Genomic DNA, 24,083 nt, shown 5'->3' on the forward strand with positions numbered 1-24,083 from the left:
CGGTCTGTCACCTTAATCTTCATCTCCATTTGGAGCAACAAATTCATAGTTGCTTTCGAACTCTTCTTCACTGTCACTATTATAATCTTCTCGTAGAATATTCCGGTCGGCCTCAGATTGTTCAAACTCAACATACAACTCGATGAACGACATCTGGTACCGGTTTTCAATATACATTGAAAATATCTCCTGCATGCTCGCCTCGTCCGTCACATATTTGGTTTGATACTGGACGAATCCACCAGACACCGGTATCGGATACCTGTATAGCATACACGATATCTTTCTTGCCCTCTCAGAATCAACCTTTTCACATATTACACCTTTCAGCTCTTCAAATGAGATAATGAAAGGAATAACAATATCTAGTGGATTTTCACATATAAATTTAACTCCTTCAGTCGTTTGTAACAAGATCTAACCAAAATAGTATATTTTTAATAATACTCTGTCACTCATTTTTTCTCACTCAACACACAAAAATGATCACATTAATCTTTACCTACTAGATTTTCAAATCTTAAAACTGTAAAAACCAGAGAGAAGAAAGAAGAAGCAGCTGCCGTTCGAAGACGAAGAAGACGCCAGAAGCTCCCACCAGTTCACCTAACACTTTTATATCGCCAACTTTACAGAAATCGGAGCCTTCGACTAGGTTAAAAATGAAAAGCAAAAAAAAAAAAAGGGGACCAACTCGGACCGTCCGAGTTCCCCTAAGGCTTCACAAAACCTACGGTCCAAGTTCTTTGACCCTCACCCTCAGCTAAGAACTCGGACCCTGCGACATGTTATCAAAATGGTCCCTTGTGAATTCGTAGGGTCCGATTTCACCAAGACGGATTTTCGCTACCCACCAAACAAATCGGACCGTGCGAGTTGTTATTAAAAAAATTTCATCCCATGGAACACGTACGGTCCGAGTTCATGGCTACCCACACTGACACAAACTGTCCCACATATATGTCTGTTTCCCCCCTAAACCATATCAAAGCAAAGCTCACACATGCCCCCCATTTCCAAAAAATTGAGCCCCGAATTGACGCTACTTAATTTTTTAAAAAATATTTTAACAATTAATCCGTGCAAATTATCTGGAGATTAGCAAAACTTATGAGACTAAATGTTATTAGATGATAAAAAGTCAAGAAGAAAATAAGGTAAACGTCAGAGCTGCGTGGTGGGTGAGCAATGTCTTACGAATCTGAATGTGAGGCAACAAATGTATAATTGTATGGTAATATTATAGCGCTTAAAAAGTAGTGTCTATTTATTATAAAAAGACTAAAAATTTATATTTAAAAAAAAGATAAATATTAAATCAGTACCTAAAAGATTTTGGCGTTGATAAAATGATATCTTATTTTTATTATTGATAAATTGATCCTTAAAATATTTTAAAATTTGACAAACGTGTCTTCGAACTCGTTAGAGCAAATCTCCGGCAAGTACAATGCTGACATGGCCACCGTATTCCGATGATCTGGTAAATTATCTCCACACCCTTATTTCTCCCTTCCAACGTAGACTCCTCCTCCATCTCCTTCTCGATCGCAGTCCTCCCCTTACCCAACGCAGCCCCCTTCCTCTTCCTCCCCATCGTAGTCCCTCAACGCACACTCCCTCATTCCCTTTCCTTCCCTATCGCAGTATCCCTTTCCTCCCCCTCCCATCGTAGCCCCCTAACGCCAATGCACACTCCCTCATTCTCTCTCCCTTTCCATTACAGCCCCCTCCCCAACACATACTCCTCCTCCTTCCCTCAACGCCACCATTCGTAGCAATAACAACCTCAACATTAACAGCAACAGCAACAACAACCTCCACCACTTGCAGTAATAGCAACAACAACCTCAACGGCAAGAGCACCATCAAGGACCACCACCACCACCATCGGAAGCACAACAAGGTCTGGAATAGTCATATCCCTTCAGCACCTCAATTGCGCCGCTCCTCTGCACATATATCCGCCTCTGAAACAAAAAAAAATCAGAAATGAAGCAACATTTTCAATTGGACACCGAAGTCCGTAAATCCTGACAATGAAGAATGAGAAACCATCAGCGGTAGCGGCAGCGGCCTGAGGCTGAGGGGCAGCGCGCGATGTCCTGCAACGTATGCAACGGGGAGGAAGGAGGAAAAGTGCGACGGAGAGGGCTAAGGCACTGGATTTTAGGTACTTGTGGAAGTTGTGGTGGTGTTGAGGGAAGGGGTGTGTGCGTTAGGGAGGGGAGAGGGAGGAGGAGTGTGCGTTGGGGAGGGGACTACAGCGGGGAGGGAGAGGGAATTGAAGGGGGAGGGCTGCGATGGGGAGGGAGATGGAGGGAGAGTATGCATTGGGGAGGAAGTGATTAGGGTTTGGGGGTGGTTTGCCAGGTCACTAAAATACGGTGGCTATGTGAGCATTATGCTTGCCGGAAATTTGCTCCGGCGAGATTGGGAGCACACTTATCAAATTTTAAAATCTTTTAGGGACTATTTTGTTAATAGCAAAAGTTAGGTACCATTTTGTTAGTGCCAAAATTTTTCGGATATCGATTTGGTATTTACCTCTTTAAAAGATATAAAAATAAATAATTTTTAAAAAATTAAAACTTCTTACAAGGAGTAAGTTAGACAAAATTTAAATACCAACTTATAAACACATAGAATTGACCATAATTAAAAAGTGACACTGTTATTCATTCAGTTTTATACTTAGTCTTAATTGACATTGTTGTTCACATACCAGTACAATTTAGCATAATAAGATATCACTAACTAGCTCCATTTCCAAGATAGAATGACTACTTAAGTAGTTAAACCCACAATCATATCTTATTCTTCTATGTCGTCTAAATTAAATTAAGAGTAAATTATTAAAAATATACTTGATTTATTTTAATATTGATAAAAATATTTTTAAATTTTTTTATCGATAAAATTGTATTTAAATAATTTAAAAATGTGTAAAAAATATTTCATCGTGACTAAAGATTTATTCCGTTAACAAAAAAAAGTAATGTAATTTACTTATTAATATTAAAATTTTATTTGTCACATAAAAAATTTAACTTATCATATTATTTTTTTGGTAATGTAAAATATCTCAATTTACAATCGTGCATTTTCATTATATTTTTAAATAATTTACAGATATTTTTATCGATAATAAAATTTTAAAATAATTTTATCAGTAATAAAATAATTTAAATGCATTCTGGTAGTTTATCCTTAAATTAACTACACGAATCAAGAAGCTGGCCATGATACACTTGTGCTGTTAATTTTTATAACATTTGATTTCTACTTAATAAGGTTAAGTGTGATATATCAACGCTGGTATTAAATTAAAATAAGTCATGTAATATAAAATTTTAAATATGGTAACACTTGATTTTCCAATTAAAAAGCTAGGTGGGCCTTCCTAGAATGCATTTCTGGTTTGGATCTTTGCAAAGTCTAAGGCCTTCTTTCCTTGCAACCTATGTGTTATGTAATGTTTACTATATTCTCCATGATTGTATCTTCTAAACTTGCATGGGTGGTTTGCATCAACAAATTCTGGCATTGGACCAAGCTCTACTTCGTAGCTAGGAGCATAAAATGTCACAAGTGAGAGTCTATCTTTATTCTCATTAGCCACAGCTCTATGCTCCACACTCTTGTATTTTCCATTTGTGAGAACCTGCAGAATAAATAGTCAAATTCATCTTTAAAAGATTATTAGTTCTCTAAAATTAAATTCATCTTTTAAAGATTTTAGATTAATCGAGTTAATTCTTCAATCATTTTTTGTTGACGGCGTCAAAATTTATTAATATGACACGTTAAGTGATACTACAACACACACATAGGAGTCTTAATTGACTATTAACATGACAAGTTTATGAAATTAGATCAAATTAAAACCTAATTAAGGAAAAAACTTGAGGTATTAGAATCTCTCAATTTAAAATTTATTTGATCTAATTTTATAAATTTATCATATTAGCTGCCAATTAGAACTATTAAATATGTATTGTAATGTCAATTAACATATCACATCAATAAACTTTGACGCTATTAGCAACAGAAGTAATGGAATGACTAAAATAACTAATTTAAAATTTTTAAAAGACGAATTTAATTAAAAAAATATTTTAAAGACTAATTTAAAAAATGAATAATCTTTTGTTTAATCATTTATCCTACAAAATTAATAATTCTTAATTTCTTACTAACAATAACCTTAACATATATTTTTAGTAACAGACATTAGCTAAAGCTTATTATGTATCAATTTTTAGTAACATATATCTTTATTCTAGATCTTTGTAAATGAAAATTACTTTGCAAGGATGAGATGGTAAATTTGGCTACCTCTTAAAAAAAATGCACTAAATTCAAACTTCAGTTAAAATTAAGATGTGGTTTGAAAAACTCAGTGCAGGTGAGCAAATTAAATGTGTGAGTAGTGTAATAAAAAATAACTCTTCTATTTTAAACAGAAGTCTCAAAATAAAAAAAGAGTTTATTCGAATTAAAATTCTCTATCCCTAATGTAAAATAAAAAGAAGGGTCTGGCTAACTTTAAAATTATAAATTAAATTTTTTTTATTAAAAATATAAAAAAATTAAACATTTTTATGTATTTATTTAAAATAAACTATTTAAAAAATTTTACTAATAATAGTAGGTGCCGAAAACATATTAGATAAAAGAAAAAACACTTATTCTTTCCTCATTAAAAAAGAAAAGAAGAAAGAGAAATGGAGAGGGCTTAATTACTTCTATGGTATCACCAATGTTGATGACAAGAGCATTTGGAAGAGTGTGAACAGGAATCCAAATACCATCCTTGAGAATTTGAAGTCCCACAGGGCTTCCCTTTGCTTGCTGAAGCACAGTGAGGGCACTTCCATCTGAATGGGGGCTCAGACCCATCACAAGCTCTGGTCTTGAACATGCTGGGTAGTAGTTTATCCTTATTGCTTGCACTGCCTCCCCAAACATTGAATCAAACGCCTCTTCTTTCAAACCTAGTCCTATTGCTATGTACTTTACCAGATTTTCACATAGCTTCCTTACTTCTCTTGAGTACTCTTCCAATGTTTCACTGCCACCACATGACTGTTTAATCATGCATCTTATAAAGTAATCAAGATAAGAGTTATACTGTTGGAAGCATTTCAGGAATGCTACAAAATAAAGTGTTTCTGTATTTTTAATTGTTGATGTTAATTATAAAATGAGTAATGTTAAACAACTAATTTTTTTAATTAATATCAACTAATTTTTTTAAATTATTTTATTTGTCTAAAATTTTAAATCCGAAATCATATGTAAATCGTACATCTTAAATTATAAATCTAAATACTAAAATTAACTAATTAATATTAACTATAGTTATATACCCAACATCAATAGCTAAAAGTGTGAAATTTTTTGGCTTTTAATATACGTAAAATATATCTTATATATTATTTATCTTCGTTCTTATCTCATATCTCGAATGAATACTATTTTATTATTAGATAAAGTGTGAGTGATTTATAATAAACTAAATATAAATTAACATAATATCTTACACTATAAATATAGATTTATACACAAAATATATTTTAAAAAAGATAATGGAATAAAAGGGAAAGATTAGGAGACAATTATCAATTAAAGTTTTTTTTTTTTTTTGTTCAAACACACACCCCCACTCACACAAACTAATTTCACTACAATTTAGCTATTGCTGGGTATCGAATCCTGTGTGGCACTTTAAGAAACAGCTACAACTGCCACTCATACACATGTCTTAGCCACTCATTTAGGGTCGTTACCTGAACTTTTCTGGCTTCTTAGGCCATAGATTTGGATTCCTAGCATGTTGAGGTTCAATTGCAAGAGCCAACATATTGCACCAATCCAACTTTTGGTCCTCTGAAAAAACAAAAGCCTGTCCATACCCTTGGATTGTTCCTGGTAGCATTGGGTATTTTTGTTTCTCTTCCAAAGGTAGCATAAAAAACTCGTTGCTCATCTTCTCTATGCTCTCCATCAGATTGAGGTCAACACCATGATTGACCACCTAAAAATAATCACCATACTCAACTTTAGTTTTCATACACACTAATAATAATGAGTTTAATTTTGATACCAAAAATATATACGATTATCCATTTATCCGTTAAATTTATACATTTAGATGAATGTTTAAATAGGAATTCTAAAAATTAATTATTTTTACTGATGTAATAAATACAAAATTAATTATTTGTATAAAATTTCTTTACACTAAGTTAGTGCATAAAAATTAAATTTCAATAACAATAATATCCTCAAAATATTATAGCTGGAAAAGTTAGACAGGAAAAAAAAAATACACAAGTATATGTTTTAATTTAGTGTGTGTATTCAAAATTTCAAATTAAATTCCAGTAGGTTGTTACCTGAAAAAATCCCCAGTTCTTACAAGCAGTTGCAAGGTTCAGAAGCTCATGAAGGAAGAGTTCATGTGTGTTATGTTTACTAAGATTGGAGAAATCAATGATAGGCATGTGATGATGATGATTATTTGCTGGAGTAGTAATGATGTGAGCTTTATTAGGAGTTAACGTAGCTATTGTTGGTCTTTCTGTAATGTCTCTCACAAACCTTTGGGGAATAGTGTCTGGCTTAGTCTTACTAAGTTCTATGACATCATCAATGTGTCCAACGTTGATGGGAGAAATAATAGGTATTGGAGCCATTGAATACAATTTTTGGAGAAGTATTTTTCTTATAAATTAAACAAACACTTATTACTGTTATTGCTCTTATCATGACCCTACCCTCAACCAACTACTCTCTATTTATAGTGGAATTTTTAGGACTCCTCACATGTTCAAGAAGTTGCTCTATATTTATGTGGAGACTTTAGACTTGTTTTTTTTTTTGAAACAAAGGAGACTTTAGACTTGTTACTTTCGATTTTAATTTTTTTTAAACATACGATCTACTCTCATATTTGTTACTTTTTTATTTTTTTTAAACATATAAATCTAACTCTTAAATTTATATTTTAGTATTAATTTTTTTTAAGTGTGCTAATCGAATCTTCCGATTTGTTTTATGGTGAAATAAAAATTTATTTTAACATAAATCGAACCTCTTGATTTGTGCACCATGAAATATGATCGTTAAATTTTTCTATAAATTTTATTATTCCTCAAATTTGAGGTCCGATTCGTTAATTAAAATTAAAAAATAAAATAAAAATTTATATTAGAGAAAAACACATCAACTAACCATTACACTAGATTACACACAATTTTTCACCATTTCTAAAATAATTAACTCACACACTCATCTTTATTGTTAATCTATTCTAATTTTCTTTTGAATTTAATTTAATATATTGCCAGATTAAATTATTTTATATTTGTATTTAATTATGTGGTGTCATATCAGTAAAATAACTATTTTTTATATTGATAACGTAAATAGTCGTAAAAAGAATAGATATGATTAAAAAATCATAAAATATTTTAAATTTTAGGTGCATCAAATTTATTTATTATTTTCTTTTTTTATTTTTTAGAATAACATATATGCGCATGATTTTTTCTATTAGAGACGATTTTGTTTAAATATTTTATTTAAGATCTTATATGAAAAATAGGTAATTATTCTCTCTGAGAACAGTAGTTTTTGTATCATTCATATCTCTATTATTAGCACTAGTAGATTAATTAATTTATTAATCAATATTATTAGATATGTATGTCAACAGGCATATCTTGATATATTCATGAAATGTGCATATTTATTGTTTACTAATTATATATGTCAAAATAATATTGATTAACTCAGATGTGTTTGAGCAACCAAAAAAACACAGATGTGTTTAAAAATATATCTATCTTTATTTTTAAATAGGTGATTATTGAGTACAAAATATATAATTTTCTGATCAACCTTCACTAAGCTTTGATTTAAGAATGGATGCATCTGAGATTAACATAGCGAAAAGTTTTGGAGAAGCAGTAGTGAGTTTTAAATCATAATCTATCTAACTTGGTGTGTGTCTCTCTTTTTTTTTTTTAAAGAAAAAAGAGTATCATTTGAAATTTAAAATGAGTATTAATTGAATTTTTTATATAAAGGTTAAGAAAAGTGAGTTTAAATGTTAAAATAAATATCAATAAGAAACACAATGATATTGATATTTAAGAAATTTTTTTTTTCTTTTGTGTGTGTATATGTTGTGATTTGTGACACCAATATATATAAATAAATAATTTGCCAATCAGGCAAGGACCCCTAATCAATGCACTTCCAGGATATTTGAAGACTAAAGTTCCACGTATCTTTTCATTGGCGATGTACAATATCATAATATGTAAAATTAATTATTTTATAAGCCTCTATAATTTTATTAATTTTTAATTAAATTTTTATATTATTTTAATTGAAATTTTATGTTATAATCTATTTTAATATAATTTTTATTATAATAAAAATATTTGAAATAATAAAATATTTTATTAAAAAATAAATATTTTTATTATTAGAGTATAAAACCTAACTGATGACATTTTTATATTTTAAATTTTTAAAAAAATTTTGGTTAGTTTTACTCACAAATTTAGTCCCAACTCTTTAGTTGAGCTTCATCCTCAGATTCACCACACATTCTTTCTGTTCGTCTGCTATCATTGTACTCAATATATCCCACTGCTCACATCATGTCTCTCTTCCTGCAACTGTGTTTTCAGGTGAGTACTCACATCGCATCTCGTCTTACGACTCTGCGCTTCCGTCCCTTCCTCACCTCTCTTTTTCACAAGTGTTGCTGTTTGATACCAAATAAAGATGTAGTCTCGTTCTATTTTTAGATAAAAATGATTTTCTCTTTCTCTCTCGCGGCGAGACTTCCTCTTCTTCTTGATAAGCGAAAAAATGAAAACATTACTAAAATATGGTTGCAATGGCGTTGGACACGATTCTGTCCTGACCACAACTTTCTAATGACATTAACTACATTTTCATCAGCTTAGGAAAATTGTTTGATAACATATGTCCAAAAGAAATTATAAAATAATATGAATAACTCTTCAGCTGTTAAAGATAGCATGCTGATGACAAAGATAGACATAGTGTAATATATTACCAAAATTCAAATAGTATGTTGGTTTGATATTGATATATCTTTATTTACAAACAAAACAAGAAAAAAATAGTTATTATTACAGAATACTTTCTCTTAGTATTAGAAATAGTTTATTATAATTATTTACAATTAATTTTATCTAATGAACCAATCTACAGTTAAAAAAAAGAGTACACAACATTAACTTGATCCTTTTATTTTGAAAGCTTACATACCTCATGCTCATTTCTTTTACTACCCTACATAAATCTTGCAACACAAAAGCTGACTCTCATAAATTATATATTTTAAAAAGAATGGTGTTGAAAATGTGATTAATTAAGAATGATGAAAAATATGTGATATTATTAAATGATAGTTATATATGAATAAGGGACTGTGAAAGATGATGAGTCACCTTCTAATGCTCAAAAAATACTTGATAGTGACGAGGTTATAGGAGATAAAATTGACGATGGAAGAAGAGTTTAGTGGGGATGGAATTGTAAAGAAAGAAGAGTTGAGTGGGGAAAGTAACGGAGAGCCTAATGATGGTGAGAGACATGGATAGATAAGTAAATTTATAATTTATTAATGTTTTTTAGATATTTAATGTTAAAAAAATTAAATTTAAAAAATTATATAATATAAAAATTTAATTAAAAAAATATAAAGATTTAATTAAAAATTCGATAAAATTATAAGAACTTGCAAAATAATTAAACTTAATAGATATTATAGGTTTGGAATTATTTTAAGTATTTTTCAAGAATATTAGTATTGAACATATTATGTATATACCAAAAATGAACTATTAAATTAATTAGTACTATAAAATATATATTAAAATATAAAAAAAAAAAATAAAATAAATAATATATGTATTTATACATAAATATATAATAATTAATTTATGTATATAATAATTTTGTATTATTATTTAATTTAATACTTTTAATAATTGATATTAATTATTTATTAGCTAATTTTAGAGCTGTCAATATAAAGGGATCGATCAATAATTTAGACCATCTCATGATAAGTAATAAATTAGGGTTGAAAATTAAGTTACTCTATTTTTTTTTTGGCATGTCAAAAGAATGCATGTCAACTGAATTCTATTTATTCAAGTTGACGAAAAATTTACTTTTTTTTAATTCAATTTTTTAGAAGAAATATTTTAGAGCCTTTGAAAAAAAAATGTTGTTTAATACAAAAGAAAAAGTGCAAAGGAAAGGAAACGTAGAACTGTTAAGCGATTTTAATCATATTGTAATAACTAGTTTACTTTAATCGTAGAGTTAATTACTGTTCTAGCCTAGGCCAATAGGAATTAGAGGTCCATCAGGAGGATCCATGACCCGTCCGCATGACAACGTGTTCATAGTGTGACGATATTTTTAACAGAGATCTGGACAGCTGGTGGAAGTTTTTAGGGAGTTAGGCCCGAGCAGGAGGGCCCACTCAACAAATGAGAATAAAGGAGAGGGACCTACCCCAGTACCCCTCTCTAGAGGTACGTCACGATAACTCTAATGTAGCCACTTTATCGTACGAACACTAACTTTAGTATCTGAATATTCTTGCAGGTGGCTCCACCCGCCAACCAACCGACGAATTGTAGACGCAGCTCTTCCCATCGAAAGTTCACATTCAGGTCTCCCTCCACCCTAAACATCCTGACACTAGCTCACCCACCGAACTCATGAACAACGACACCGTCTATGGGGACCTGACGCGAGCTGAGGATGGAGGCTTTCCTCTGCCCAGAGGACGAACTAGGAGAAGGTGAGAACAACGAGCGCCAAGGGCGTCATCTCATGGGCAGGCTGAGCACAGGAACCTCTTGGCGGCATCAACCAACCCCCTCTGGTCAAGACTATTCCCGTGATCAGTCCCTGAAAAGGCGTCCATTCGTGGGTACACGTAGTGACAACTCCTGGATCATGCAAGAACTCAGACACAGGGTCCAAAACAGAGAGAGAGAGAGAGAGAGAGAGAGAGAGAGAGAGAGAGAGAGAGTTGGCGGTGAGACTGCTACAACCTTGAGAATAGCGGAAACACCCACTCACACGCAGAATCCTTCTCGAGCCATTCTCACACTCGATCCCTACTGAGGAGATCGGCAAAACGGCAGCGCGACGAGGAGAAGGACAACGAGCACGACCAGACTGACGGTCACACCCAGTTCCTTCACTCCCGTGACAAGTCGAGAAGCCGAGAACACAAGGAAGAGCGGAAACAGAAACGCCAAAATCCCGTGGTGATTGGCCCAACCCCTTTCTACTCTTCCATCCTAAGAGTTCGATTACCTAAGAACTTCGATAAGCTAAGGAACATGAGGTATGACAGTACCAAAGATCCACAAGAGCACATCACGACCTTCGAGGCCAGAATGAACTTGGAGGGTGTGGAAGACGCGATCAGGTGCCGCGTGTTTCCCGTAACCCTGGCAGGATCGGCAATTCGTTGGTTGAACTCCCTCCCACAAGGTTCTATAACCACTTTCTCGAACATCTCTCAGAAGTTTCTAGCTCAATTCACTACACGATCACCAAGGCAAAGCACCCAATCAACTTCTTGGGGATAACACAATGGGTTGGCGAGTCCACGAGAAAGTATCTAGACCGTTTCAATGATGAGTGTTTAGAGATTCATTGCCTCATAGATTTTGTGGCTAGCTTGTGCCTCACCAACGACCATGTGAATGAGGATTTTCAAAAATATTTAACCACCAAGACTGTCTGGACAATGCAAGAGATACAATGCGTGGCAAGAGAGTACATAAACGACGAGGAGGTTAGCCAGGTGGTAGTCGCCAACAAACGGCAGCAAGCCATCCCACCTTCCTGTCAGACCGGCAACCCAGAGAAGTAGAGGGACGCTCTAAAAGAGATGGTTTTGGGGGAGGCCATTTAAACCTTTTCCCCCGGGTATGGAAGTTCACGAATTACACCCCTGACCACCCCGATAGTAGAAGTCTTCCAGCAAATTGCGGACAGAGGCATTCTGCCCAAATCAAAATAATTAAAAGACCAGACTGGAGGGAACAAGAACCTCTATTGTGACTACCACAAGGGTTTCAGACACAAGACACACGATTGTTTCGACCTGAATAATGTACTAGAACAAGCTATCCGAGATGAAAAACTGAGTGAATTTTTGGGGTTCATCTGGGAACCAAGAAAAAAAGAAAGGGAGCATTTCGAAGAGGACCGTGGTCCGGCTATCAAGCAGAAATAAGACCCCCTCAAGAACTCATACATAAGCCCAACAATAGTAGTGAATGTGGTGGTCGACAAGAACGCCCCACCAAAGTCGAAGTCTTCAACAAAGAAGGATGCCAAGAAACTCACTATGGAAATGGGGGAGAGACCTTCCCCCAGAGAGCTACCTGAAATATCATTTGGCCCCACGTGTTCGATGCCTTGGGGTTAAAGGAAAGCAACCTCAAGGACCACCACCATGGAGTTGTGGGGCCAGGCTATAACTACATTAAGCTGAACAGCTATGTTGTCCTACCGATCTATATTGGTTCTTGGGCAAGTAGGAAGTCCTGCCGAGGAAGAGGAGGATGTCCTCAAAAAGAGCAAACGAGGTGGCCAAGCAAACGACTAGTTTGTTGGAATCCGGTTTCATTAGGGAATTAAACTACTCTACACGGCTTTCAAAAATGGTTCTCATAAAGAAGGAAAATGGGAAGTGGAAAATGTGCGTGGATTACTCGGACCTTAACAAGGCCTATCCAAAGGACTCATTTCCCCTCCCCAATATAGATACCTTGGTGGACACAACAGTAGGATATAAGCTTTTGAGTTTCATGGACGCTTATTCGGGATACAATAAGATCCCAGTGCACCAACCTAACGAGGAGAAAACGACGTTCATAATGCTAGGGGAACATACTGCTATAAAGCCATGCCATTCGGCCTAAACAATGCAGGCGCAACCTACCAAAGGCTGATGAATAAGGTCTTCAAAGACCACATAGGTAGGTCGGTAGAAGTTTATGTCGGCGACAAACTGGTCAAAACAATAGAACTGGATAATCTGATAGCCGACATGCAGGTCATCTTTGACTCCCTCTGAAAACACAACATAAGGATGAATCCCCTGAAATGTGCTTTCGCCCCGATTACGGTAAGAACCGATCAAGCGATCAAGCAGATATTACAGAAACCCGACCTAGCGAGGCAGATGATGGCCCGGGCGGTGGAATTATCCTAGTATGATATTTAATATGAGCCTCACCATGCTATCAAAGCCCAAACAATAGTCAACTTCTTGGTTGAGGTGGTCGGCAATCTAAACGAGGCACCGAACACATAGTGAAAACTCCATGTTGACGGAGCATCTAACCAAGAGTTTGGTGGAGCAGGGATAATATTAGAGAACTCAGAGGGGGTGACTTATGAGTAGTCCGTCAAGTTCGAGTTCCTGATTTCAAATAATCAAGCAGAGTATGAAACCATCATTAAGGGCTTAATCCTAGCAAAAGAGGTCGGAGTAGCACGACCCGAAATCAACAATGACTCCTGGTGCACGAATCCCCACACTTCGTACAATTGTACCAGCAAGTGCACTGGGTCATCCAAGTAATACCCGAGCGAGTCAGTGTCGATCCCACGAGGATTGTAGTTTGAAGCAAGCTATGGTTATCTTGTAGATCTTAGTCAAGCGAATAGAAAGGCAGGTGGTTTGATTGTTTAAATGCATAAAAGAGAATAAAAAATATAACGTTACTCAAAACTCAGAAGTCGTGTAAACTATGATAAGAAGATGGTTAAGGCTTGGAGATGCTTTGTTCTTTTGGATTAACTCTGGTCTTACTGTCTTCTTCAACTGTGAATGATTTCTTTTATGGTAAGCTGTATGTGATTGACGCCGGTTGAGAGGTCACTAATGCTCCTCTAGATCTGAACCCTAGGGTTAGTGTGGATCTATTCTGATTGAGGGTGAACCTCCTGCAGTTCATTCTCCTTAATGATCCTACTCAAAACGCCACAGACAAGGTCGAATCTTCTAGATCAGAGAATTCTGCGCTTTTGGGTTCTAGCCTCTACCACAAAGACCCTACTCTCCCCATACCTCGGCTGAACTGATGTTTCAAGAAGTTCCTAACGAAGTCGTGATTAGCCATCTAAGAGATGTATAATCAAGCTAGTGGTTCAATGCTTTCCAGTTACGTAGTCACACGAACCCAAGAAGAACACGGGTGGTTGTCAGGCATGCGGTCTTAGAATGAAGAACAAAGATACATCTTAGAATGGAGAATTAAACACGGATTGAAAAGAAACAGTAATACTTTTATTAATCTATAAAACTCAGCAGAGCTCCTCCACTCAACCTAGGAGGTTTAGAAACTTATACTAATAGAAGATACAATATGAAAAACATGAAAAGTGTCTCCCTCCTTGATGAGAGGTGTAAAAGTCTTTAAATACTAAACTAATGACTAAGGATTACATTAAGAAGGGTAAAACAGTCTTTTAGTGCTAAAATCTACTTCTGGGGCCCACTTAGTGAGTGTTTAGGCTGAGCTTGATTAAGATCCACGTGCTAGGAGGCCTCTAGAGTTAAACGCTGGATAGAGGGTCCTTCTTGGGCGTTGGACGCTGGTCTCTTCTCCTTTGGGCGCTGGACGCCAGAATAGGGCAGGAGGCTGGTGTTGAATGCCAGTTTTGGGCCTTCAATTCTGAAGCAAAGTATGGACTATTACACATTGCTGGAAAGCTTTGGACGTTAGATTTTCATAGCCATTGAGAACGCTCCATTTGGACTTCTGTAGCTCCAGAAAAGCTCTTTCGAGTGCAAGGAAGTCAGATCCGGACAGCATTTGCAGTGCTTTCTCTGTCTCTGAATCAGACTTTTGCTCCAGCTCCTCAATTTCAACCAGAAAATACTTGAAATTGCATAAAAACACAAAAACTCAAAGTAGAATCTAAAAATGTGAATTTTGCACCAAAACCTATGAAAACTTAATAAAATTAAACAAAATATGCTAAAAACTATATAAAAATGGTACAAAAAATCGTATAAAATATCTGCTCATAAACTCCCAGGTGGTAACGGCCCAAGTGAACAGAACGCATCAAGCTCGGGACCCGCTACTACAAAAGTAACTGGAGAAAACCAGACAGTTGTGTAGGGGTTTCGAAGAGGTGATTATTCATCATGTTCCTAGGAAAAGAAATGCTAGAGCCGACCTCTTGTTAAGGTTGGCCAGCACCAAACTTGGGGCAGAGAACTAATCTTTCATCCAAGACTTGGCAAATGAGCCATCAGTAGCCCTGTGTTTGACCCAGGGTCACCAAGAACCACCTTCCTGGATAGACCCAATCTAATGATTCCTAGAAGAAAGAGACCTACCAGCAGAAAACGCGAAAGAAGCTAAGCTCATGAGAAGAAAGGCCACCATGTACACGGTAGTACAAGTCCAATTGTACAAGAGAGTTCTCAACCAACCTTTGCTGAAATATTTGCGACCCAAGGAAACAGAGTACATCCTAAAAGAAGTGCACGAGGGATGTTGTGGGCACCACATTGAGGGAAAGTCCCTGGCCCGGAAGCTTGTTAGGGCTGGGCATTATTGGCCTACAATGATGACCGATGCTAGCGAGTATGTGAAGAAGTATCTCAGGTGCCAAGAGAATGCAAACTTCATAAGGCACTGGCAGAGGAGTTGAGTTCCATCATGGCCTCTCGACCTTTCTACCAGTGGGGAGTCGACCTGTTGGGACCATTTCCAACGGTCCCAGGACAAGTCAAGTACCTAATTATGACCATTGACTACTATATCATTGACAACGAGGCAAGTAATCACTAGATTGGGAGGGTTCCTAGTAGGCCTCGATATCAAGCAAAGATTCTCCTTGGTAGAACACCCCCAAAGTAACGGGCAAGTAAAGGCAGAAAACAAGGTCATCTTGAAAGGGTTGAAGAAGCGCTTGGAACAAAGGAAAGGGTTGTGGGCAGACGAGCTAGCCTTGATCATATGGTCTTATAGGACGACGCCACAATCCGCTACCGAGGAGATGCCTTTCCGGCTCACCTATGGAGTAGATACCATTTTCCTTGTAGAGATAGAGAAATCCAGCCCAAGACTACTATTAGGAGGAGGTAATGAGGCGAGCGAAAAGGCCTTGTTAGACAAGATCAGGGCAATGGCCCACTTGTCCAAAGCATCACTGAAGCAGAGGCTGGCACTGGATTACAATCGCAAGGTACATAATAGAAGATTCGAGGAAGGAGACTTGGTCCTACGCCGTAACGACATCGATCCACTGACCTCGAGGAAAGGAAAGTTGTCCACCAACCGAGAAGGACCTTACAGGGTAAAAGAGGTGCAGGAAAAAGGCACGTATAAGCTGGAACAATTAGACGGGAAGGAGATACCAAGGACTTGGAATGCGATAAACTTTAGGAGATTTTACTACTAAAGAACAATGCTACTGAGGATCAGTCTGCCTTCCAATCATGTTTGGTTATTTTCTTTATTTCTTGTGTTATTTTATTATTCATCTTGTTTCAATTTTGTATTTATCACACCTACTTGTACTGTCGTAGTTTATAAAAGAAGGGGTACTCTTTTCCCTTGCCGTTGGCTCAGAACGGCGGCAAGGGATTTCGATGAGGTCTAATTTTTTAATCATTTTTCTTATCGACATTATTGCTAAGTTATGGCTACGGCTTCCTGGGACTGATCAACCCGGGAGCCCCCTACGCGGAAAGAATAGATATCCATAAAAAATGACTAAGCAACTAAGTTAGCATAAATGTCACACAGCTAAACAGTCAAATTAATTAAACATACAATAAATCTACAAGTTTAAAACCAATCAAGTCTAAAAGCCCGGAAGTCATAGGTTTAAAGTCTACCACAAGGGCAACACATTGGCCCAACAACTCGAAAAGTTACTAGAGAGTTCATATTACAAGCAACCAAAAACAGAGTTCAAATACAACAAAGAAAACCAAGTTATAAAGACAGAAGGAGAGTAGCTACAGCCTCCGCATGTCCACAATCTTGTCATCCTAGATCGTCTTAAAAGCACCGATAGCAGAAGTGTCAAAATCGGGAGCCAGCAAAAGAACTTGGGCCTTAATCACCTCCTCGGTAGTGATAATGGCACCATGAGCATCCTTGATGATCTCCTTGTTCTTCTTTCACATGTTAGTAGCCTCAAGCGAGCCACATTTGCCTATTTTATAGCCTCAGCCAACTCCCTCTCAAGCTCTTTTACGTTGTTCTCCGCAGCGATGGCCCGACCTTGAGCATCATTGATTTTCCTACCAAGAGAGAAATCTCGATCAATGAGGCGCTGGATTTCCTCCCCAACCTCCTTCAACTTCTTATTGGCTTCACCCAGCTTGGTCCATATTGTTTCTTCGTCAACTTTCAACTTAGCAATTTCGCATTGGGCAGCCCTATACTTTCCCTCCAGAATCTGACATTGGGACAGAACCGACTCTACTTTCCTTGCTATAGCGGCAGCTCGGAGGAGGCTCCAATATGTCTACTTAGCTTGGTAGCCAAATCCTCCTTGCGAAAGAAGCTTTCGATACCCGGCAGTAGCTGGGAATTAATGAAGCCACCGATGTTGAAGTGCTTCTCCATAACGAAAAGACCTATCCTAGGCTAGAGCCAGTTTTTCTCTTTTTAGGATTAGGGATCACAAGCACGTCTTCATGCTCGACCCGAGCTCCCAAAGGGCTCTTAACCATAGCTCCCTTACCAAGGTCAACCCCGCTGATTGTATTATGACCAGGTTGGGGTGTTAGCTGAGGCATGGATTAGACCTCCGGTTCCTCGGACTGAGGGATCTCTGCCTGAGAGTCAGAGGCATCATCATCGTTATCCCTTCAGTGAGGAAGTGGGTCATCAAACGACTGAGGGTAGTGTTTTCGGCAGCCATTCGAACTATAAGAAAAAATTGAATAAGTTAAATAAAGTTTCCAACAAGAGTAGAAGCCAACAAGTCAAGAAAATGGAAGTATAACAAAGGAACCAGGCTCATTACACTTACCTATGCAATCTCGGCTATAATCCCGATCACCCATCGGAAGGTGAGGGTTAAGGGGATTAGAGCCGAACACAACTAGCAAAATGTCAATGATCTGTTGGTTCTGCCGATCTAAACCATCATAGGTCATTTTAATTAGGTAGTTGAATCCGGTGCCAAAGCTCCAGTAGGTCGGAATGCACCTTTTCCCTCGAGGGTAAGCCAAAAAGGGTGACGATCTCACGCTGGACTTACTTTGAAACAGGTTTCTTTAAATTCATGGAAGGAATCTTCGAAGATGCCGAAGATCCTCCAGTTTTGCATAGCCTAGAAAAAGAGGTACCCCTTTATGCTTACCCTCCTGGGAAGGATTTGTGAGCAGAAAGAAGAAGAGAAAGACTTTAACAGTCGCTAGAAGCTCTAGATATTCACAAACCATCTCGAAGCACCGGAGGGCAGCCCAGCTGTTCGGGCAAAGTTGTGAGGGAGCAATATCACATCGATTTAAGAGAGCCAGGATAAAGGGAGAAAAATGAAGCCGAATGCCTAGGATGGTAAACATGAGATTGTACACCCACATCCAGTCTGGGACATGGGGGGATTTGAGGTTGAGATTACAGACGCGTTCCTGGGGGCCCGAGACTTGTAGCTCATAGTTTGCCTCCTCGGGACTGCCTCCGCATACTGGCCCTGAGTCATGGAACTCTTGCAAGTCCTCCGTGGTCACCCTAGAGGAGGTACCCATCACATCAAACGTGCACCACACGTAACGGTTCCCGGGAGGTCGCATCGCCCTACCTACAGTGGGAAACCACTTACGTTAATCGCAAGGAGGAAGGAATATCCTTGCCTTAAACTAAGTCATTTTCAACTAAATCATTCTAGTCTAAACCACCAAAAAGAACACTTAAATCACCTCCCTAAATAGTTATGTAGTAAGTATCAATTTTGATCTAAAAAGCAACAGCGACAAGAAAACTAAGGTAGTAATGGCGAAAAGTAAGTAAAATAATACAAGTACGTGACCACTTACCAGTAATTGCGGTGCACAAAGGTGTTGGAAGGTAGAAATGGTGGGCTCCTCGCGACAATGGTAAGAAGGTTGCAAGCAAGAAAAGTAATGATAGTTTCACTATGAAGAAAAAGGGGTGAATGATGATATCAGTTATGGGAATAAGGAAGGAAGAAAATGAAAGTAATGCGAGGGTGGTAACTGTTGCCATGGAACAAGAAGCACATAAGGTCAAGGGTATAATGGACTTTTCCATGACCTTTCAAATCAATTAGGAGGTATTTAATGATCTGGGCACGACAATCAAAGTGACGCCTTCGAGCAACTGTAAGGGGCAACTCACACTCGCGAGAGGCGTGAGCTCTGCCAACGAAATCGCGTTAGGCAAAAACTATTTTACACGAGAATACGAGATAAGCTAATGCGCCAGTCATGAATCCTACGACATGACGCATCAGGGGCACTGTTCTGGCCCAGCCCAACAGGAATCGGAGGTCCACCGAGTAGATCAACGACCCGTCTGCATGACAAAGTGTCCATCGCATGACGGGATCTTTTCAGCAGAGATCTGGACAGCTGGTAGAAGCTTCCAGGGAGCTAGACCCGAGCAGGAGGACCCACTTGACGAATGGGAATAAAGAAGGGGGACCTACCTCTCTCCAGAGATATGTCACGATAACTCTAATCTAGCCGCCTTATCGTATGGACACTAACTTTAACATTGAAGTGTCCTTGTAGCTCGCCCCATCCATCGACCAACCGACGATTTGTAGATACAACTCCTCCCATCGAAAGTTCACATTCAGGTCTCTCTTCATCCTAAACATCTTGGCACCAGCTCACACACCGAACTCACGAACAATTACCATTTCTATTGAAAAAAGTTTAGAATATTAACACATTTTTTTATAAGTAAATAAAAATAATTTTTATTAAAAGATAATTTTTTTAATGTTTTATCTATGATAGTTTGAAATAATAATAAATTTATATATGAATAAAATTAATGTTTAAATATTTTTGTCATATAAAAATGATCTTTTATAACTTTAAAACTATTTTTTATTTATAATTAAATTTATTTGAAAGTTTGATGATTAAAAATATTCCTAATCAAATGTATGACATATTTTATAGCCACAAACTTAAGTTATTATTTTTGTTCCCCTTTCCGATATAGCATGATATCATCAACCACAGCATAAGAGAAGAGTAATCATTGCATGTTAATTTAGGAGAGCACTTTACTACTTAATTCTTATGCTCCACGCCTCCACCTATTGTAGAGTAACATTTAGCATTTGATGGAATAGAAATCACTTTTTTTCTTCATAATAATATGAATTTAGTATTAAAGTAACAATTGTTGGATTAATATATAGTTGAAATGTTTCATAAAAGATTTCACATGGGTCCATTTGCTTTTTGAAAGATTAAATATCTCAAATTTATTCTTAAAAATACAATTGTGAGTTTGATTAATAGTCATTCCATGAGTTACACGATGACAATGCACATAAATTTACATATCATCATCTAGCTGAAAAAATAATCAATTTAATTTATTGTTACAATTTTCATAGACCAATTTAATGAGATATTTATTCTTCTGAATAAGATCTTTCAAAATTATTGTGATTATTATCTTCATAATTATTCTATTATAGTGTAACATTTTAATATTAATGAAGATAAAAGTCACACTGTTTGAAATATTAATTTATTATTAAATCAAGTAGATAGTAATAATTTTTTTTATACAAAAATTAATTATTTGTATCTATAAATTTTACGAACATTGACAAAAATATTTATAAAAAAAATTAACGTTATGCCCATAAAAAATAGGTTTCGTATGACAAAAGTATCAAAATCTTAAATTTTTATTGATTTTTAATAAAATTCTCAAATTACATTCACTGTTTATTTTCAACTTCAACTCCATCGCCATTTTTACTTTTCTCACATCATACAATTTATTCTTATCATTTTTTTCTCGTCACTCTAATTCTTACCACACCCACCTTTACATCAACCTTAACATTGTATTTCACTAGCCACGACACCACCTTATTACTGTGTCACAGCCCACACACATTCACTAACAACAATAGAGATGAGAGAGATAAAGAAAAGTAAATTGAAGTTAGAAATATATCAAATCAGAGAAGAAAAAAAGAGAAACAATAATAGAGGTTGTGTGTGAGAGAGAGGGGGAAGAGAAAGAGAAAGAGAGAGAAAACACACTAGCGGAGGAGGGAGGGAGAGCCCGTCACCCACAACCTTTGTGACTTGATTGCTATCCTTGTCCTTCGCAGTACAATCGGCGTCAATTTCTCCTCTATTAACGCTAACGTTGTCAAAAGTGTCACCTTCTACAAAGTACTCAAAATTTCTCAATCTCTCTCCCTCATCTTTTTCTTGATCATTTATTTTTTTAATCCTTTTGTGATTTAATTGCTTCCAGATGTTATTGTTAAAGGATGATATAATTATGGTAAGAAGGAAGGTGGGATCAATGGGATGGAAGGATTAAGATAACTGATGTCGATGTCGTCATAGTGGTGGTAATAGTGGCGGTGGCAGTGACAGTGGTGGAGTAGCAGAGAAGGGAGAAGGTGATGGTAATAGAAAATTGTGAAAATTTGAGATTTGGAAAAGAAGAGATAGGGACGGAATTGAGGTTGAAAATAAAGAATGGGGATAATTTAAAAATTTTATTAAAAAATCAATAAAAATTTAAAATTTAAGTATTTTTGTCACGTAAAATTTATTTTTTATGGTATAATATTAGTTTTTTTAATAGATACTTTTTCAACATCTATAAAAATTATAACTACAAATAACTGTTTTTCTTTTTCTATATAAACGTAGCACAAATATTAAATCATGTCACTCACATGTACTATAGTTTATTATGATAATTAGTAAAAATTACTATTTTTTTCTCTAATCTTACAAGTGTTAATTAATTGAAAGGCATTAGACATGCATAAGCGATGTGTAGGACCATTTTCATTTGTCCGAAAGGAAATTGCCCCCATTCTAAAGACCAAATCTAGTGTTATTTGGTATGATGCCTTTGTCCACCCTCCATTGCTTAAATTTCCTGCTTTGTGTTCCAACTTGTCTTATTATTGAAGTAGGCATCACTGCAGACATCCAGAAATTTCAAACTCGATAGTCCCACAAGTTTTCTTGTCTTTGTGATGATACAAAAGAAAATAAACAAAATCTTCCATAAAATTTGCCACTCATCAGCAGTGGATTATAAGAAAGAGCTACCACAAAAGTCTTGAACCTATGTTTAAAAGGTGTGGCATGTAGTAGTACATACATTATTAAGTTGCGTTTTTATATACGATGGTAGACTATTTTACTGGTGATATGTTATATCTACTATTTTTTAGTACATTTTTGTTATGTTAAAAGAAGTAGTTAGTAAGAAATAAAAAAGATAAAATATTTATCCTTTATACACAATATATATATACACAAAGAAAATATGGCAAAAATTAATTTTTATATGGAACAAAATTTGATGTATTTTAGTCTTTTAGATATATAAAATAGAGGGTGATTTATTTGATTATGGGAATACTGACTTTTCGCAAAATACAGAAAGCTAACCATTGTCTACTGTCAATATTCATCAGCTTTTTGTAGGATGCAAAAAGACTCCTAAAAAAAGAAAAAAAAATATAAAAATATATATAGTTTTCCACATCTTGTAGGAAACTCATTTTCATATTTTTGAATTTTACTCATATGCCCCATTTTGGACTATTACACTAAAAATCAAGCCATATAAAAATCTTTAAACATATGGTACAAATATAATTTCTTACTTTGCCGCGACTTATTTTCTATAGTCACATTCTTTGAAAGTAAATGGCACGCTTTTGTTGCTTTGGCAAAAAAAAAAAGTGGCTTTTGTACTGGTTAAGTATTGCCATGTTCTCCAATATTATCTAAAATGGTTCTTTTTGGTTTGCGTATGTATTAAGACACAAACATTAAGATATAAATAATTGAGACATAAATAAAATATTTATGTTTATGTATGGTATTTAAATATAATAGACATGACATTAAAATAGTATAAAAAAGTTTATGTAAATTCATATTCATCATTTAAAATTTGTGTCTTATCATTTTATTAGACATAAAATACACGTGTTTTATGTATATTTATGTGTAAGTATAATTTTTTTATTTTTATGTCTCAAACTAAACAATAGACATATTTTATTGTGTTTATGTCTTAACTTGACACATCAAATAAACAAAATTAAAGTAAGGCATTCTTTTATTAGAAGCGTAAACTTTGGTAGTTACAGCCACCTTTTTAACTTGTTCGAAAAAAATGTATGGTCATAGTTCATGTTTATTGTAGTGATTCCTTTACTTTGGGAGCATTATTGATGTATTATAGTAGAAAGGTTATTTTTGTAAAAACAACTGTTCTTTTCTCTAATTTTTTTGTTTGTATTCTAGTAGAAAGGAATTCTCACCACCATTATGGTAGTCATAATTATTGTGGTACGATGGCCTTAATAATATGCTGAAACAACAATAGTTCAACATATATATATATATATAAGGAATTCAACCACATATTTTAAGAGATTAAAACAAAAAGATTTCATTAAATTATTAGTATTTGCTAGGTTATATTCAAAGACGAATGTATGTATATGATTATGGGGACAACTGTTTCACTACAATTTAGAAATTTTTAAGTATAATATGATAATAATATTTTTTTGTCTTTACTAAATTATTAAATTTGACCTTATAATAAATTTTTAGTTAATTTTTTGTACTTCATAGTTAATTTAAAAATTTTATATTAAATATCATTAGACTGATCAATTTTCAATTTAAAAAAAATTAGTTGTTTATTTTTTTAAATTGACTCGAAAGAGTATTATTTATCTTTTTTTATTAGTTTTAATTTTTTCCATAACAACTGCATTAATTGAAA

General features: G+C 35.4%; 1 protein-coding gene across 1 annotated transcript; it reads right to left on the bottom strand.

Moving 5' to 3' along the window:
• Positions 1–3,321: 3,321 nt before the first annotated feature.
• LOC107639069 (protein LATERAL BRANCHING OXIDOREDUCTASE 1-like) lies at positions 3,322–6,807 on the bottom strand. The gene is made up of 4 exons (XM_016342485.3): positions 6,402–6,807; positions 5,793–6,040; positions 4,747–5,074; positions 3,322–3,664 (listed from the first exon to the last, which is right to left on the bottom strand). Exons 1-4 carry the CDS (start codon positions 6,699–6,701, stop codon positions 3,404–3,406), a joined length of 1,137 nt encoding a protein of 378 aa, XP_016197971.1. The 5' UTR covers positions 6,702–6,807; the 3' UTR covers positions 3,322–3,403.
• Positions 6,808–24,083: the final 17,276 nt, after the last annotated feature.

Source organism: Arachis ipaensis, chromosome B4, assembly GCF_059453495.1.
Source record: "Arachis ipaensis isolate K30076 ecotype BB chromosome B4, ASM5945349v1, whole genome shotgun sequence".
Lineage (NCBI taxonomy): Eukaryota > Viridiplantae > Streptophyta > Magnoliopsida > Fabales > Fabaceae > Arachis > Arachis ipaensis.